The sequence below is a fragment of the Oculina patagonica genome, chromosome 14 (genome assembly GCF_052425735.1).
Source record: "Oculina patagonica isolate OP01 chromosome 14, crgOcupat, whole genome shotgun sequence".
NCBI classification, from domain to species: domain Eukaryota; kingdom Metazoa; phylum Cnidaria; class Anthozoa; order Scleractinia; family Oculinidae; genus Oculina; species Oculina patagonica.
In genome coordinates, this window is record NC_135771.1 from 4,700,684 (window position 1) to 4,719,810 (window position 19,127).

At 37.0% G+C, this 19,127-nt stretch overlaps 1 protein-coding gene across 1 annotated transcript; it reads right to left on the reverse strand.

Moving 5' to 3' along the window:
- Positions 1-4,369: 4,369 nt before the first annotated feature.
- Positions 4,370-19,026, reverse strand: LOC144638176 (polypyrimidine tract-binding protein 1-like). The gene is made up of 22 exons (XM_078497371.1): positions 18,969-19,026; positions 18,824-18,877; positions 16,002-16,032; positions 15,501-15,523; positions 15,257-15,328; positions 14,943-15,023; positions 14,551-14,627; positions 13,964-14,036; positions 13,338-13,511; positions 13,155-13,206; positions 12,830-12,888; positions 12,617-12,717; positions 12,450-12,532; positions 11,747-11,830; positions 11,445-11,527; positions 10,170-10,203; positions 9,163-9,255; positions 8,167-8,261; positions 7,363-7,481; positions 7,187-7,261; positions 6,883-6,946; positions 4,370-6,168 (listed from the first exon to the last, which is right to left on the reverse strand). The coding sequence occupies exons 2-22, from the start codon at positions 18,872-18,874 to the stop codon at positions 6,100-6,102; spliced, it is 1,593 nt and encodes a 530-aa protein (XP_078353497.1). The 5' UTR covers positions 18,875-18,877; positions 18,969-19,026; the 3' UTR covers positions 4,370-6,099.
- Between the last annotated feature and the right edge of the window lie 101 nt (positions 19,027-19,127).

The window sequence follows — 19,127 nt, forward strand, 5'->3', positions numbered from 1 at the left end:
TGTTCAAGTTACTACTGGTGTACTAACACCATTTTGTAGCTAATGATAATGAAGACAAAACGAAAGTTGAAGAACAGTAAAAAAAAAAAAAAATGATTAAAAAAAATGTATGAATAGGTTGTCTCATAGATAAAGCTAAATGCAAACAAATACAGTTAACAATTCTTAACGGGAAGAGCCCCCCCCCCATTTCAACAAAGTGTGTACATGGATAGATCAACATGAATCCTTTTATAGATCTTAGCGATCAAGCCAGTTAAGGTTTTAGACTCAAACTAATTTTTTATCACCAAAGCGCCTTATCGTTGAGATTTTAGGCGAAACTATTCGATCTATTTACGATGTAATGGACTACACTGTCGAAGAAAACATCCCAGGCCTCATGATTTTTATTGATTTCAAAAAAGCTTTTGACAGTGTAGAGTGGGATTTTCTTTTGAAATGCCTAGAAGCTTTTAATTTTGGCCCAGACTTCATTCGCTTGGTCAAAACGTTTTATAAAAACATACAAAGCTGCACCATTAATAATGGTACTGCTTCACGATATTTTACGCTCGAGCGAGGTGTCCGGCAGGGAGATCCACTCTCCCCTTACCTTTTTATATTAGTCGTTGAAACTCTGGCAATCGCTATGCGTCAAAACAAAAGTATTAAAGGAATAATGTGAGAAGAGGACTAGCTTTTACAATATGCAGATGATACAACTGCAGTGCTCTCAGACATTAATTCAGCAGAAACATTGTTTGAGTTATTGGATAGTTTTAAAGCGATTTCGGGACTTGAGATAAACTGTACAAAAACCGAAGGCATGTGGATTGGATCATCTCAGGAAAACAAAACGAAACCCTTCGGAATCAAATGGCCGAATGAACCGATTAAGGCCCTTGGAGTGTATTTCACTTATGATCAGAACTGCTTAAAGAAAAGAATTTCATTGAAAGATTGGACAGCATCAAAAAGCTTATCAACATTTGGTCCTCAAGAGGCCTATCAATTTACGGAAAGGTGACAATTATAAAATCATTTCTAATCCCAAAATTTGTTTACACATGCTCGCTTTTGCCCACACCTAACGAATTGTTAAACAATTGAATCAATTGCTATTTAAATTCCTGTGGAAAGGAACAGACAAAGTAACACGCTTGTCAGCAATAAATGAATATGGGAAAGGTGGCCTAAAAATGATCGACCTAGAGAGCATGGTTAAATCTTTAAGATTAGCATGGCTAAAACGAATATTTAATGGCAATGATGGAACATGGAAGCAGTACTTAAAACACCAATTAAAATCCATTGGGGTCTTTTCTTTTTTAATTGTAACTACGATGTTAACGATTATACAATCTCTTCCCAGTTTTATCGTGAACTGTTATTGTGGTGGTCGCAATTCCGCGAAAATTTTGCTACCGAAAGGAACTGGCAAAACATCATTTGGAATAACAAAGAAATACGAATAGACAACAAGCCTGTTTATTACAAAAATTATGTTGAATCTGGAATCATCTGTATAAAGGATCTGCTATTCAATTTAAACAATATTGACTCCTTTGACCGCGTTTCATATAAAATAAGAAAAACTAATTTTTTACAATGGGCAGGCCTTCGCCACTCTATACCCAACCTTTCAAAAGGTAGATATGCATGCCCGCCACTTACATCTCCTTCATTTTTCATTGACCACAACATCTTCGACGTGAAGAAAAAGAAATCAAAAGATTATTATTCGCTTCTTGTTATGAACAAAGCACAGCCTCCTAATATTGTTCATAAATGAAAAAGCGATTTCAATATTTCGGATGATCAACTACGAGAATTTTTCACATTACCTCATTCCGTTGTACTCGAATCATATGTAAAGGCCTTTCAGTACAAAGTACTTAACAATATTCTTTACACGAACACGAAATTACACAAATTGTTACAGAACAAATGATTTATGTACTTTCTGTGAGGCGGAACCAGAAACTTTGTATCACTTTTTTTACCAGTGCTCCCGCGTCAGGCAGTTTTGGAATGATTTTGAATCTTACTGGTACCTCTTATCAAATCAAGCAGTTCGTCTTACTTTGCAAAACGTTTTGTTTGGAATAATATTAAAACAATGCCCTTCACTTGATTTACTAAATTATTTTATTATTATTGGAAAATTGTTTTTGTGGGACTGCAGAAGAAACCAAACATATCCTAAAATTCAAGGTTATCAGAACAAAATACTTACTAAATATGAAACTGAAAAGAAAATTAATAAGAAAAGATATTTCGAAAAGAAGTGGATATATTCTCCCAGATAATAAGTAAGGAATTATAGTGCTAGATTCGCTTTTTTTTTTTCGTGTGTTTGTTGCTTATTTCTTTTTGTTGCGTGTATTAATTTCGATTATTAAAAGTCCAAACTATTGATGTAAACTTGCTATATGGAAATTATTATCATCTGTTACTTAATTGTAAATTAACACTTGTTACTTTTTTTATTCCAATCACCTATGTAATGCTAAGTGTGTAAATATCAATAAAGGAAAAAATTAAAAAAAAAAAAAAAAAAAAAAAAAAAGTCCAAAACGAAGGACAATATTCGTCCACTATACCGTTTACATATGATTTTATGCTCTGTAGAAAAAACGATAGTAAAAACGAACCGGGTTTATAACTGCGTTTCTGTCTCCCATTTGAGAGCGTTTTCGAAAACTGGTATCCGTTTTCATGAAAAAAGGAGTTAGAATTTTATTGTAAGAGAAGCGAAACAAAAAGAAAACGCGTTTCTACTCGAGGCGAGTGCACATGAAATCTCGAAAAAAAAACTCGTTACGCGTTCTTTCAGAAAATGCAGTATTTTGACATTTCATGTTGTTGTTTTGTAGAAGACGGCTTTGGGCAGCGCAGAAATGTACAAAAAATTATTACGCACGTGCGAAAAAAAATGTACTGCTCACTGAAAGTGTGGTTTAGCGACGTACTTGTTGCCGTCGTTTTTAAGCGCACTGGACCGCACTGGTAAACGAATTATAAAAGAATTGCCGCCACAAAGCCATTGTGTGAAGCTGAGGTCCTGTTTTAACGAGTTGCTAAAACGTGCGAAACATTTAGCTTGTAGTTTCATGCCCGAAATAAATTTAGAAAACTTGAAAGCTTTACACCATTTAATTCGCCGAAAGCCTGGCTTTATGAATTGTAATTCCCTTCTTAAAGCCAGGCGTGCTGTATACAATGAATTTTTTGATATTATGTAGTTAATTAAGTGGCGTTACTGGCAAGTATTAAATTATTTAAAGAGCCCTTTATGAGTTTAAAATGCCCAGCCGGAGCGGGTAAACTAATTGAATCAGATAGCGCGGTATGCTCCATGTAGATAAAAGTTAATACAGCCGTAAAAAGTTGAAAACAATACATGATACAATTATTAATCGAATTATTTAGAACGTAAGTCATTTACGAACCTACAAATTACCTGTCTCCAAGAAGTTTGCAAATAAGTTTCCGGTCAGCCGTCGCCATGTTGCAGAGTGGACGTAACACTAGTTTAATGCAGCGTGGACTGGATCGAGTACAGCAGAATACGCGCCGTCTCGCAGGGGCAACAAAGGTTCTTTTGGCTCGTCATGCAATCTTTCCTCCCCAGTGAACGCGGGAGAGGGGGGGGGGGGATTGGGCGACGAGCCATAAGAAGTAAAAGAATGTCTGCTTAGTTATAGGAGGTTAGTAGGGCCCTCGCTCCTCGTGACTAACGAATATCAATGGACAACGCCCTGCCGACGCTCAATTCGCCAGGCTCTTAAGACCTTGATCTCAATAAACGGCGGCTGCTTTGCCATATCAATTTAACGTCATTAACCAGTAATATTTTTTTTCATTTATACGGTTTTCACTTTTTTCACTGAAGCAGTCGAACCGTTTTTTTTTAAAACTTAATTTCTGGTCTATTTCCTAATCAGTTCGAGTGCTGTAACCTGTCCAGGTTAGGCTTTCGTTTTATTCACGATCGAGACAAACGACCCGAGATATTTGTGAGTCGAGACCAGAGCAGTGATGGACCTGACGATGCAAGCTTTGGGCTCCTAGAGAGGAGAACTAAGTTAGGTGCGAAAGGAAGGGAGAGTGGAGGAGTAGGGCGAGGCGAGGACAGGAAAGCAGAGGAGAGGGGCTGGTCATTTTCTCTTTCGCTCAAAAGAATTAGTTTACAGCATATGGCCTTCCACTATGGTGAAGTCACAAAGCAACAACAAACTACGAAATTAATTTTTATTTTACTAAATCCTTTTCGTATGAAAGGTTGCTACAAACAAGATTAATGAGAATAATGCTTTTATATGAAGGATCTCCCCACAAAAATTGACAATGAACTGCTGAGAATTATTAAAAGAAGAAAAATTCCAATATTTTGAACTTTTTAAACGGGACCAATCCCTTAAATTGCAGCTAAGCTGCAAACTAATGAACCTACCCTCCCAAGATTAAACTTTATTAACTGGCTCTAAAACAAAAACAATAAAGGAGTGAGGTAGATCATAAGAACAGAGCACTTTTCAAATGACTGCAAAAGGAAACCAGATTTTAAAGTACGGTAATTTTTTACTTGTGAGCTCTGGTAAAAACTGTGCTACTTGCTGTGAACTATCAATTGATTGATTGAAAGATGGTTTCTCAGTCATTTTATTTTGAAATCCATTCCAATCCATGTAAAGACTCGGCTTTGGAATCCGATTGGTCAACATGTGACATTCTAGAGTTGCCTAGAGCTCCGATTGGTGTATTGCAGTCATAAGAAAACCACTACAAACTTGTCAAATTTCCTCCCTCACTTAATCTCACAAACGTTTGTAAAACTAGAGAAAAGCAAATGAACATAACTAGTTATTTCAATAGAATCTAAGAATTCAAACGTATTCACAAGTGTAAGACTGCCTGGCAAGTTTTGGCAGAATTAAATTGGCAATAACACACAAACAAAACTAAAACCCTTAACTGGGTTTCTCATTAAATTAAAAATAGTTTGACGTTATAATTAAAAATGTTCATCATAAACACACTCCAACAAGCTCAGCATTTCTTAACCCTTTCATTTCAGTGATGAACAATGAAAATCTCCTTAAGTATCAACACACAGTAAAGCAGATTGGTAATGTGAATACATAAAATTCATCAGCAAGCTGTTACTTCTGTAAGGTATTTAACTCTGTAACAAGCTGCAAGGATTTTATTTTAGGCACTTAACCTTCATCACTAAGGCTGTGTTCACACTTGGTGCCTGGTTACGGTGCCCAAGTACGATTTTGTTGGGCCTTATGTAAACATCTTGTAAAGAATGTAAACATAAAGGCCTTGTAAATAATTAACAATGGTACTTGGGTACTTTTTTTTTGGAGTGTGAACACAATGCTATTTTTTGCCGGTGCTTAGGTACCAGTGCTCAAGCACTAAGTGTGAACACGGCCAATTTTAAATTAAATTCCTTCAAATAAAGTAGTAAAATAACCCTAACCCTTAATCTGCCCCGCCCCCATTTACACTTATAACAGTAATCAAGATATACTTTCTCCTCAGAAACTGTTCAGCAGCAAGGAGAATTCACATGTTGACACTAATTAGGCTGGGTGGGTCATTAAAAAAATCAACAAAACTGCAGCTGAGAGAAAGATCATCATTGCTTCCTCTTAACAAGAAATCGTTCTCTCATCCTTAAGAACTAAGCTTACAAATTGTCATGGTGAAAATACAAAATGAAGTTTAATATTTCTAGTAATTATTTGTTTTCCTATTTTGGCGTGTCTATCTACAATAGCTTGAAAATGTAGCAAGTAAAGGGAAAGTAACTAGAACTTAGAAGCTTTCCTAGTATAAGCTTTCTTGAAAGGGGAATTTCAAAAATGAATTACGCATTAAGTGAACACAAATTTAAGTGGCAAGAAAATGTGCATGCACAATAGATATGCTTAACAACTTGAATGGCATGTGTGCAAACTTAAGCATCTGCGCAAGAATATAACGTGACTTGAAAGGCAAGACAACTGCAATTAAAGCTGTTTGCTAGAAAGAGAAGCTGAATAAGAAGGAAGAAAGAGAAGTGAAGCATCAAGAGAAACTTGTGTACTGTTCCACTCAGGATTATGTCCTTGTCTTGGCAAATGAGACTCTGAGGTGATTGGATTCTGTGATTTTGTAGTTGTGCATTTTCTGTTGAAAATTGTAAAAGAAAATACTGAGTCAGCATACACCCAAAACAACTTAAACCTAACCAATTAACACACAGAATTGCAAACAAATTTACTGTAAAAGCTATATTAAGCAGAACCCCCCTACATGTTTTTTGTAGCTCACAAAAATGGAACAAGTGCATATAAGAAATGCTCTCAACAAAAGAATAGAGGCTCACTTGAGAGTAGGCCTAAATGGAAATTTTACTGTAATACAACATGCAGTAATAATTATGGCATATTGTAATTCAGTTTAATTTCCAATTAGAGATCAGCAATACGAACAGATTATAACAAGATAAATATATAAAGTTCAATATGTCACAAGTGTGGGAGAAAGAAAAAATCAGAGGCCCGTACGGGAATTGAACCCATGGCCTCCCAGATACCGGTTGGGGGCTCTAACCACTAAGCTATGAGAGATTTGTGGTGAGCTGGGCTATTTACTAGGTACGTATAAGACAGCATCCTGCACACTGCTAGGATCAGATTAAAACAGTTACCGTAGAATTCCAGTTATAAGCCCTGGGTTTATACAACTTTTAAGGGGTTTGGGGGCTAAAAGGGGGGGGGCCGGGGTAAGGGGAAAAAAATTTTGAAAAAGGGGGGGGAGAGAAAAATTTAAAAAAAAAATCCCGGGGGGGTGGGGGGGGGGGGGGGGGGGGGGGGGGGGTATTACATGTATAATACTTACAATAAGAGCATCTATCGCCTCTTCTGTTGACGACATTGTTACCAAAGCCATTTTACGGTCTTTCCTGTGATTGAAATAACTTTGTTATCAGAAGGAACAAAGTAAAGTATGATATGTTCACAAAACACTTTACTGTACACTGTATTGTATACTGCACAAGAAATAAAAATGTTGAAGTTCACAGACAGACATTCCTAGACAATAATACATGTACAGTAGGAAGTATAACAGGCAAAAGCTATTGGCCCATCACATCATATACAGGAAGTTGAGCTTTTTTCATAGAAGTAATTTTTCTACTCACGGAAAGAAGCGGAATTCTGTTACAGTCCCTGCAGCAGTGAAAGCATCTATTAACTCCTCTTCTGCAGTTGTCTCTCTGTAAATTAAAAATAAAAGAAGTTCTAGCTCACTATCACCTTACTTATTGAAAAGATTTAGCCAGACTAAAAGTGGAGCTCCATGGTTATTTACACTTACGGGATATTTGACACGTGAAGTGTTCTGATTGGAGGGAAGATGTTCTGGAAGTTTTTGGATCCAGGTTTCTTGAAGCGATGTAGCGGTGAATGTGTGAAATCTTTTGTTAGATTGTTTTCCTACAAACAGAAAAATTATGACAATTTCTTTGTTAAATCTTTGTTACATGCTTTATTACAACATTATTGTGTTTATCCGAGTATCAAACAAGTGTTGCATCTTAACCCTTTCACTCCCGTGGGAAATACCACATTTTTGTAAAAGGGTTACTGTGGACCCGAAGACCACATACTATATCTCATTTAAATGGTATTGTTTGTGGCATGTCATAAATCATACAAACAGACGTAGAGGAAGTCACTGTTTTAATTCAAAGGTGACAAAACCGAAAAAATAAAACATTAAAAAATATCTCATTCCGCCTATATTTTGGGTATACCCCTAAACTATAGCTTATTTTGCAGCTCTTAATGTGAGGGATGTTGTCAGATATTAACTTGATTTTAAAAGTGAAAGAGGAAAAAGTTGCAAAAGTTGTAGGGGTGGTAAATTAGGTCTTATATGCTAGGGGGGTATGCTTTTATGCTTTAAAAGAGCAGATCTGTTCAAGACCATTATTCTGTCCAAATTTCATACAAATTGACCAAATATTGAGCATGTAATGGCATCTTGTGCCATATGGCACTCTTGGGAGTGAGAGGGTAAAACCCTGCATCACTCATGTGTTAGGCAAGAAAACTACATCACCATCAGATAAGCAAAAAGAGAAAGAAAAACAACAACAACAACAAATTGGTGACTTACATCTCCTTCCTTGGGCATTGAAACTGAGTAGTGTTTTGATGAAGTCACTTTGATTTCTTTTTCATAAACTTTGACTCCACTTAAATTCTGAATAGCTAAAGAAGGCCATAAAATAGTGTAAGAAAGTAGACACCCAATTTCCCTGGAAAATACTGTTGCAGCTGGGAGAGGGGAGGGGGTCTGAAGGAATGGACAAAATGTACATGTACACCTCAAAGGTACATGTACATTTGTATGCATACATAAATTTACATGTTTTTCTTAATATGGGTTTTGAAGTAATGTACAGTAAAATTGTCTATAAGGACACATGACTGTTTGTGTCCTATCTGGAAAGCGTGCCTCAGTTCTGGAGGTTACAAAGTTATAAACCCAGGATTAGCATAGATGCCAAGTCTAACGCTTTGGCGTGAGACTTACTCTTTTGACCTAATCTCACGCAACCACGCCATTCAGACAAAATATCACGCTTTTTTTTTTTAAATACTACAACTTGAGGAAAAAGTCTTATTAATTATATACTTTCAGCTGTACTTTGGTAGAAATGAACACTAATCGAGTAGGGAAGAGTTTAAAAACAACAAATGTTTGCCCATAATGAAGAAGATTGCTTCTCTACAACTTACATTTTTAAACATTTTTGGGGGAATATACCCCCAGACCCCCCTAGAAGTTACCTCCTCTGGGTCTCACTAATGCTCCTTCGGGGCAATTCTTTCTCACTCCATGCCAGCCAAAAAACTTGGCATCTATGGATTAGGGGGGGGGGGGGGAACTCCCATACGAAAAGTACAGGGATTTTTGTCAGAAACCTTGAAATAAACCTTTAAAGTGAGATTAAAATTCTTCATTTACACAAAGTAACCCTGTCCCTTTCATATGGGAGTCCCCCTGCCTCCCCGGGTAATGAAGTGTCTTTGTGCAGACCATGACCTTGTCTCTTAAACAGGTATCCCTTAAGTTACTGTACAAAATGCAGTGTTAATACAATGTTACCTGTTTGAGCCTGTTGTGAATTGTTGAACTGAATAAGTGCTGTGTCCTTCTTGTTAAACAGAATTTTTACACGGACTACATCGCCATACACACCTAAATGTATTAAGAAGAGATTCATCCAGTCGATTTGTACACTGTCAGGGTACAGCGTGCAAGGCATCATGATAATAAATTGATGTGGTACTACTAACAAGATCTGCCTATCGTTTTGATTATAAAGAGATCAAATGGTTGCGCCACAAAGAAAACTATTGCCAGTGTGAACTGCTTGTAGACTGAAAAATTAATAGCCAATTTCCAAGTCCCAAGATGGAAAGCAAATGCTGTGAAAACAGCAAGGAAAAGTGCAAGGAATTGTATGTTTGAGAACGCCAGTTCTGCACAGATAAAACAAAGCACCTTTCTAAGCATGCAGTTTTTACAGTTCTTTAATCAAGCATTCTTTTTTCATGGTAACAACAACAAACCAGTTGCCACGTATTTTATAAGAACTTGGATATTGGTTAATATTTTTAAGGTTAAATTATAGAAATATGGAAATGGTACATAAAACTAAATGAAGGAATTTTTTAGTGGATTTAGAAACATAAAAGAGAGGCAATTAGGGTCTCAAAAATCACACAGTTTGTTTCTCAATGAAAGAAAATGTGTTTGACTTCATTGGTACATAAAAGGCTCAAAGACTGGAATTTAATCCCATGAAAGACAGCTAAATGAACTTGTGGGGATATTTTTCCAATGAAAATATTTCAATGGTGACCATAAAATAATTATGTTTAACATGAAAATGGGGCGGTCTTCAGGAGCAATCCAGAAAAAAAGAGTTAGAAGCATTAGTTCTTTGATGAAATGCCAACAAAAACAAAACATAAAACTATAAATTAATAAAAACATGATAATTATCTATAATGGAATTAACCATCATAAAACACACTTCTTTAACCATGGAAAACAAAATGAAAAAAAGAAAGGCTTTAGATGACAGAGACTCTGGGGAAAAGACGTACCAAACAGAGTGAAAAGCATGTCACAGTTTATCCTCTAGAGAATGGATTCCAAGTGACGTGAACAATGGACAGCACAAGAGAGAGAGGGGAGCGACCGTCAGTCAGCGCCGTGAACACAGCATAATGAGGGAAAGAAGGAAAAAAACAAAAGATGAGTTATAAGGTTTCGGAAAATCCAGGCTGCAGATAAAGCTACAAGAGAAAGAAAGAGGTTAAGACACAAAATAAAAACAAGGAAATTAAAATAATATGACTGTGTGTTACTAGTCTTAGGAGTGCAGAGAAGGTAACAAAAAATACAGTTTAGCAATGAAATGGAAGAAGACTTTGCATATTGAAGCAACACCAAAGATAAATTACTTTATCACTTTAATCTGTGTTGCCATCAAAACATGGATAAAATGTGTAAAGTGAATTTCTGTTTAACTCAATTACTTTACTATCAGGATTATCATTAGATAGTTTCAAAGTTTCAAAGACCAAAATAACATTTCTTAAACAGAGTTACAATACAAGGCAGCAAAACAAGAGGGCTGCAGTAATCTGACTTACACCCAAATCCTTCTCCTTATCAATGTTAAGGAGATAAAAAAAGATACCAAAAATGCAGACAAAGATTTAAACTCCTTCCAACCTCTGTCTATGATCAGGAAGTACATGTATGTCTTTTATTTTTTGTAACCTCCTTATAAAGAAGGATAATTTGGAACACCTTTTATCAAATACACAGCAGTTTTCATTTTTTACCCAATAATTACGTCAACATAAAAATTGTCCTTGCTGGTACAGTATCACTCAAAAGTAAGTTAGAGAGGTGGTAACTTACCTTCGAGCGGTACTGTAACTATGCATTTGTTATAACACTACTTGCTTGAATTTGGTACCTAGCAGTGGCGGATCCAGACTTCAGGTAAGTGGGGGGCCCCGATCATCCAGACCCTGGATAAAGAGGGGGGCCTACTCTCGAAAATAATTTTTTCAGCCTTTCGGGCCTTAGTTTGGCCTAAAAATAAGGTGGCCTCCCAGCCCCCCTAGATCCACCACTGCCTAGTGACTTAATTCTTGTAACCTGAACATCTGACTGACTTAATTTTAAAATTTTGAGGAGAAGGTCCATGTTAGTGTGGTAAAGCAGCAAAGGGATGTCTCTTTTACTTCATACAAACAGGCACTTGGAAAGCATTAATATTTTTTTGTTTAGCTATTGTTAAACCACAGATAGTAAAGTGCAGTGCTCACTAATACTGCATGAGTCAAGGTTCAAAGCTCTCTTACCTCCTCATTCAAATTGCTGACAAGGACCACAGGACTTCCCATTCCCATTCCCGGGCCTCTGCCACCTGCGGCACCAAAGAAATCTGGGGAGGAAGGATAGGATTTTAATACTATTGCTTAGCTGTGGGAGTGGGAGGCGCGGTGGACTAATGGTTTTCACTGAACTCTCTCACAGTGCCTCTCTCCACCCAGGTGTATAAAGCGTTGACTTAAGCTATGGCAGACTAAAAAATGCTTTAAGTAATAGCACAAGTTAACAACTTGCTAACATGTTTTCCCTTTGCTCATGACTTTTGACTTACTTGCTGGAAGTAATCCTCCTTGTGGAAGTAAACTCAACAGAGCTGGAGCTCCCATTAAACTTGCACCGCCACCAGCACCACCAGCTGGGAAAGAGAAGAAATTGATTGTGATTAAAACTAACATGTCACAAATTTTGAATTCTAACAGGAAAGGGGGAAGAGGGTGGGGTAGTCAAAATTTGAAAAAATGTACAGAGGGAATGATTAGTGAGAGGGCATAAAACAGAGGGTGGAAGGCACAGTGGCCTGATGGTTAGTGTGCTGGAATCAGGATTGAGGGGTCTAGGTTTGAGTCAAGGCCGGGGCACTGCGTTGTGTTCTTGGGTGAGACAATCAAAACTCTCACAGCGTCTCTCTCAACCCAGTTGTATAAATGGGTACTGGCAAATTTAATGCTGGGGTAACCCTACAGTAGACTAGCATCCAATGCAGGGGGGGGGGGGGGTACTCCTAGTCACTTCATGCTACTGAAACTTGGATAAGCTTTGGCATGATGGGCCACTAGGCTCGCATGCAGACTTTATATGTACCGTTTCTTTGTTCCAACAAACAATGGACCCAAGTGGAGGTTAGGGTGGACAAAAATAAGAAAAATCCATTAAAAGTCCTTTACAACAGCGTCTTGTTCGTACAAATTGAAGAGGAATGGCAGAAAGGTCTCTTACATGGTGGAAAACTGAAACAATAGTTCAAAATGTCTCACCAAGAGCTGCTAATCCAGCAATGTCAGCTCCACCAAAAGGATTATCATTTGGACCTGATGGAAGTTCAGGCCGAGTGTAATCTCTGCGCGAAGAAAAAAATACAGTTATTAAGCTATACATGTACACGTGAACTGAACAGAAACTTCAAAGCAACAAACACACTTACTTGCTCTTTTCATTGTTGTATTTGACGGTCAATGTAGTTAACTTGGAGTAGTCCAGGTGTAATGTGCAACAGCCATTGTAAATGTTTTGTCCATCAAGTGTCTTTGGGAAGAAGAAGCAAAACCAACAATAAGGGCATTAATTTGAGCTATAAAAAAATTACAGTTCAACAAAGACAGGGCAGCCATCTTGGTAGATTTCATTTTGTCCTTACCAATTTTGCCAGCTCAGCTTCACTTGTACTGCTGAATTCTATAAGGGCTTGAAACTTTTCTGCAAGTGAAAACATCAAAGACAAAGTTTAAAATAAAAATTATTTATGATATTCCGATTAAAGAAAGAAAACAATGAATGTACAGGAAAACAATTACATTGTATTTGGTCTGAGGTCTTGACATGGACTACATGTACAGTAAGTGCAGTGCTAAAAGGGCAGACGTTTTCATGCACAGCTCAACTAAGAAACGGAATTATTGTTTTATCACTTACATGAATGGGGCCATAGTTCACATTTAACCCACAGCGTACAAAAAACTTACCACTTTTTGTGAAGGTAACAATTCTAAGAATAGTTCCCAGACTGGAAAATATCTGTCGAGAAAACAAAGCATTCAGAAATTCAGGCTTGGGTTGCTTGTTGGACTGGAATTATCAGATACTTTGAGTTTTGATGTTTGTACAAAATACACATACAAATAGATTATTATTAATATAATACTGACCTTGTAAAGGACATCAACTGTTATCGGGTACCATAGCTTTTCAATAACTGCTCTTATGACATTGCTCTTCGACCCACCAACACCTTTAGCAACAGCAGCGGCAACAGCTGCCTGCTGTCCGTCTGCTGAATATGGTGCGTTGAAGTCTCCACCAGCGGCAATGATTTTAGATGTCTGCAACAACAGCAAAATAAACAAGCTTAATGACCCCTGACTCTTTTGGATGAAAACTGACTTATTATGTACTCTTTTAGAGAAATCAATTTGGTAGTTAGGGAATTAAATGTTGGAAAAAAAACCTTATGCACAAAATCTGATTACCTGCAGTACCAGCTACATGGTTCGTGTTTTACATGACTTCAGTAATTTGACCATTTTCTTGGAAATTTTCGAAAATACATCTTGATTTCGGATACACATTTACCCTTTTCTTCACAGAAAATAACCTGCCTAATTCTATTCCTTTATTCCATGACGTTCCAGGCCTGGAAAATGAAATTATAAAATTCCACATATTTCCATGACCCATACAATTTTGGCACATTTTCTGAATCAAAACGATTGCGCAGAGTTACGAAATGAATCTAGAAGAAAATTGTGTCTACACCCGCTGTTAGAATGCTTACCCCGGAGGAATGCTGTGAAGGTTCTGTTTTCAACTCTGGGTGATTGGAATACTGCACATAAACAACTTGTCCTCTAATAGCAAGAGAAAAAATATAAAATGAATTATCTTGATTGTCCTACATTACAAACTAAGCTAGGCCTAGATCTGAGAATGTGTTACCAGACCAAGACAAAAATCCTCAGTTGACAATTTTTTTGCTCCACAGTGTTGAAAATACCGTAGAATTCAGGTTATAAGCCTTGGGTATAATACTTCGGGGTGGGGAGGGAGGGGCCATATTGGGAGGGTAAATCCATGAGCCACGGGAGTGTTGATGGAAATCATTTTTAAGTTAAAAACGCTAAAAAGCAAATTTAGCCCTATAGTATTATGGAAAAGGGGGCTATATCCGGGTAAGTGGGGGGGGGGGTATAACAGAATTTTAGTTGAGACTCAAGGTTTATTAAGAATGAAAGAGGAGAATATGACCGGAGAAGATTTAAAGGCATAATAAAAAGGGGGAGCGGAATTCTCCGATCTCCGATGCCTAATGATCACCCTGTCTCACTAATTTCATGCATGTACATAATTATAAGTACACTCTACCTTATGGTTGGTGTAACATGGGCATAATAATTTAGAAAAGTTGCAGCTGTTTGTTTGTCCTCCATTTCAATAAATCCCTGGAAAATAGAGAATGAGAAAAAAAAAATCATATACAAATGCAATGTTCATTACGTACTTTTGGCCAGTAGTAAAACTAAAAGCAATCCTTGCTTGTTCACACATTTTCCCATGCCTCTCGCTGGCTACATGTATTTCCTTTAAGTTTTGATTGGTTCACTGGATTGTCTGTGTCCTTTGTGATTGTCCAGAGTGAACACTTTGGTTTTGGTACGACACTCAATCGAAAAGATCAAGAGTGTTGAGCCAAAAAGTGAGACTGTAATAAACTGGTAGCCCTATATGGTCCTCCCCATGAGAAGTGCTTTTCTTACCTGTGTGGGCTCATGTGCCTTTTTAGACTTCAACAGAAGAACATTTTTAACTCGCCCAAATGTCAGCCCCAAAGCAAGTAACTGTAAACGTAAAATTGTACATATGTATTAAGAAATCAATCAATAACTGATACAAGAGGAGCACAACTTCTTAGCGTTTATTGATTTGTCATACATCTTTGTACCTAAATGTCCCTTCTAACTGTTTTATTTATACTCTCAATCTTAAAAGAATTGCCCAGGAAAATCAAATTGTTTTTTTTTTACTGACAAATGTTCTAATTTAAAAACTACAAATTTTGTGCGATACACACCTCTGTATCAACAGCATCTGGTGGTACATTTCTGACGTGGATCACTTTGGATGGGGCGTTGTCAAATCTCGCCTATAAGAAACATACAATTTGTCTTCAGAGCACAAGGCAGCCCACATTAGAAATATTCAGTGCTTGCTAGTGGTGACAAATTATTAACAACTTTTTTTAAACAACTATACTTCAGTGTTCCAACAAAACACTAAACAAACATGTAGATAGCCACTGTTCTTTATAAACATACCTTTTTTTGGTCCCCCATAAGGCCTAAAAGAAAAACAAAAAAATGTGCAGTGAATATAAAGGAAAAAGACAGCGTACTACTACTAAATACTAAATGAAAATAAAGGGTAATTGTTTTAAAATTTGCTTTTTGTTTTTCTAGTTTTAACACTTAAAACTGACTTAAATCTTTGACTGATGTTCCAGTCAAATACAAGCAGGCACTTATTTTCCTCACTGTTGAGTGAGAGTGAAAAAAAGTGTATGGGAAGAATATTTTAAGATTAAATTTAGAAATCACAGTTAATAATAAAGATAAGCGAAAATACATGAATGATGTTTCGGTGTCACTAAAACATCGTTCAGTACTTTTGCTTATCTTTATTTTTAAACGGGAAAAATTAAAGTGAGAAAACCCTTCAATCACTTTTCACACACATTTTCTTTCTTAACAAAAATAAATGGGATAATAGCAACTGCTCATTGTCTAATAGGACGAAGTATCACATGCAGCACTCCTTACCTGTCATACTTAGTAATTCTTCAGCTGTACGCTGCAATAGTGAAAAGAGCAAGGTTATAAAATATGACTGAAGATGTATGAAATAAATGAGAAAAGAAAAGAGACATTGCGCAAATGATTTTACTTTAAGTGACGTACAGGTATAGTTACTGAGTTGAGGAAAATACAATTGAGTTTTTAAGTTTTCTATGGCAAAATTCACAGACAAAACAGGGTTTTCATTAAGAATTGTAATAGTATGAGAATAGTGTTATTTAACTGGAGATTGATTTCTAACGGTTCCGCATCTTAATAAAAAAATTGGTACAGGCCTTTGAAATTTAGTGGGAGAATTCTACTTAGTAGCGGGAGAATTCTCTGATTTCCAATGCCTAATGAACACCCTGCAAAATTTGGAGACCTGCAGCAGTATAATAAATTTTCAATACTTTCAATATATGGAAAATTCAATATACTGATACATGCCTTCCAGGCAGTCAAAAGAATAAGCCATATCAGACTGTCAGATTATCTTTTCTGGCAGGACAGGGTTGAGCTCGTCTTTTCAATAGCCTTTTATAGCTTGCTAGCATACATCATTTGACTAGCATGCTTTAAGTTTTCAATTTTGTTGCGGATTAATAACTTTAACTACGTTAATTGCAGGCCTTTCAATAAGCTTTCAGGGATGTAGCTAAGAGAACACCAAGCCGGCCATCAACAGCCCAGCCGTTCTGCGGTGCCAAAGTTTGCCCAGTCTTCTGAAATCACTGGATTATTCCCGCGGGGCCGGCAGCCGGCCCTAGCTATAACCCTGAGCTTTAAGGTATGTGGCTACCCTCATCCTGCACCCATCAGAGAGCAATATAAGAACCTAAAAAAAAAATCCTTTATAGAGAATTGGGTTAACTTTAGCCAGAGATTCACGAAAGAATGTTGACGGAACTCTGGCAGTTGTTGGGTTTGTTGATAGCCCTGAATGGAAAGCATGCATTGCCTTTGTTTTGTTTTTAGTTAACCATGGTGGACAGTATTATAATGTATTTAAGCAGACCATTGCTAATTTTAAAAGTAACTTATTGTTACTAATTTTCGCGGGATTTTTTTTTTTTTTTTTTTAAAATTTTATTAATTTTTTTTTTTTTTTTTTTTTTTTTTTTTTTTTTTTTTTTTTTTTTTTTTTTTTATTATTATAATTCTTTTTTAATAAATGCAGTAATGTACGCGCAGGTGACTAAGTGGTAGCTTAACCAATCAGAAATGAAGAAAATGGATTATTGAATGACAATGGAGAGAATTCAAGTGGGGGCCCAATCAATATTTTATTAAATAACAAAAAAAGAATATTTTAGAATAATTTAGGAACTTTAAGGTCCTCTTGCTAGTTCATGCAGAACTTCCATAACAATAACCATTAAGTCTGGATTATTTTTGGCAGATACTGTTCCATTCTGTTGTGTAAGATCTGGTCTAATCTTGGTTTATTTTTGTAGAGTCTTTCAAAACTGCTTTTAATGTTGTTATTTTGCCCTTGCCACTTTGGTGTGATGAAAGAAAACAGCACTCAAGCACACCAATAAAATGTACAAAATGTATTTGCTCAAATCTACATGTAGCAGCTAAATGCACTTCAATAAAAGGGAGAAAATATTCTTTTGGAATTTGCATTATTTCTTGTTTTTCGCCTCACGTATTTCCACTGTAAAAACAACATCTAATTTATTTGCTAATGTCTTGCATTTCGAAAAGTATCCAGAATATATAATTGGGTAAACAATTTTAGTCAGGGGCGAAAACTTTTGCTACTCAAATGGGTTTTTTACGTTTGAGGCGAGAAACAGCCCAAAACTTGTCGCTTACCGAATTGAGATTTTACATTTCTTTTACGCAAAAGGCAAACGTGATACTCTCTCATTGTGAAACAAAACAAAACCACCTAAAAGGGTGCATTAAAAATTCATAGAACCGAGAAAGCCATAGAAACACTGCAAGAGCTAAAGAATGTTTTTCTTTCTGCTATTAATTTTGTCTTCGGTCTCTTCGAGTGTTCACCGTATTGTTGAATAAACGTTCGTTTCGAAAGCGAAACCATTTCTTTGCTTCGTTTTAAAAAGACGGCGAAGAACTTTTTGTTAACGCAACGTTTTTGAGTCCTTAGATAATCTATTAGCAAATGTTGACTAATCGATGCCACGAATAAACCGCAGTGAGAAGACTCTAAACTTCCACGCGAAGGAAATGCAATTTAGCTTCCCGGGGCTAAGGTCGATTTAGAACAATATCAACCTCTGAGTCGTGGCGTTGGGTGGTTCCGAGGAAAGAAAGCAATAAGAAATAAAATATGCGAGTTCTGGGTCTTCCAAAAGTGTAAACAACCCCCTCGAAGACTTAAAATTACCACGATTGCACGGCGAGATTTAGCGTTCATCGAGGCCTTTGCGCACTATTACGCGATCTTTAGATCTCATAAACACAGGGTTTAACACTTACAACGATGAATTTCGTAGCGATGGACAATGGTGCGGGATATTTCAAAAGGAAATGAGAAGAAAACATGCCCTTGCAACAAATGCAGGATAAAGGAAATGAACCCAAATTCTATCACAATCGCGATAAGGTGCCCTAACCCGGAAAAGCGCTTCGAGATCGCAAAATTATTTAACTATTAGCCAGCATTTACGATTCTACAGCTTATTTCTGGTTTATAGCCAAGTTTACGCCTCTAAAGCAAGGCTTTCAACGCCGATGATGATTTTAACGGAAGTCAAACTCCGTTGCCGTTTTCGCAGCCGATTCATTTCACTAACTACAGCACATGGCCTCGTTGCGCGCGGCAAGCCTACCTTCGTTCCTGTGGCAGTGGGTATCCCAGCCAAAGCTGCGACACTGGTCATATTCTGTTGGAAATAAAGCGGAACAAACAACGATCGAACCTTGCACAAGTACGACAAGTGACTTCTAAAACGTCAAGCTCAAAATAAGCCAAACCTCGAGCGTTGCTCAGTCACAGGAACAAGATGGTGGATGATTGGAATTTGCAAATAAAAACACGTGAGGCACTCTGGGATGGAACTCGTAACGTGGACCAATGGTGTTGCGCAATTGTGTCACGTGACTGAATACTTTTCGCATTGTGGCTCGCGGATA

Coding starts and splice junctions, on each gene's coding strand:
- LOC144638176 (XM_078497371.1), bottom strand. CDS start 18,874: ATGACCAGTGTCGCAGCTTTGGCTGGGATACCCACTGCCACAGGAACG. Junction 15,524..16,001: donor AGAATTACTAAGTATGACAG/GTAAGGAGTGCT, acceptor TTTTTCTTTTAG/GCCTTATGGGGGACCAAAAA. Junction 7,262..7,362: donor CTTCACGTGTCAAATATCCC/GTAAGTGTAAAT, acceptor TTTAATTTACAG/AGAGACAACTGCAGAAGAGG.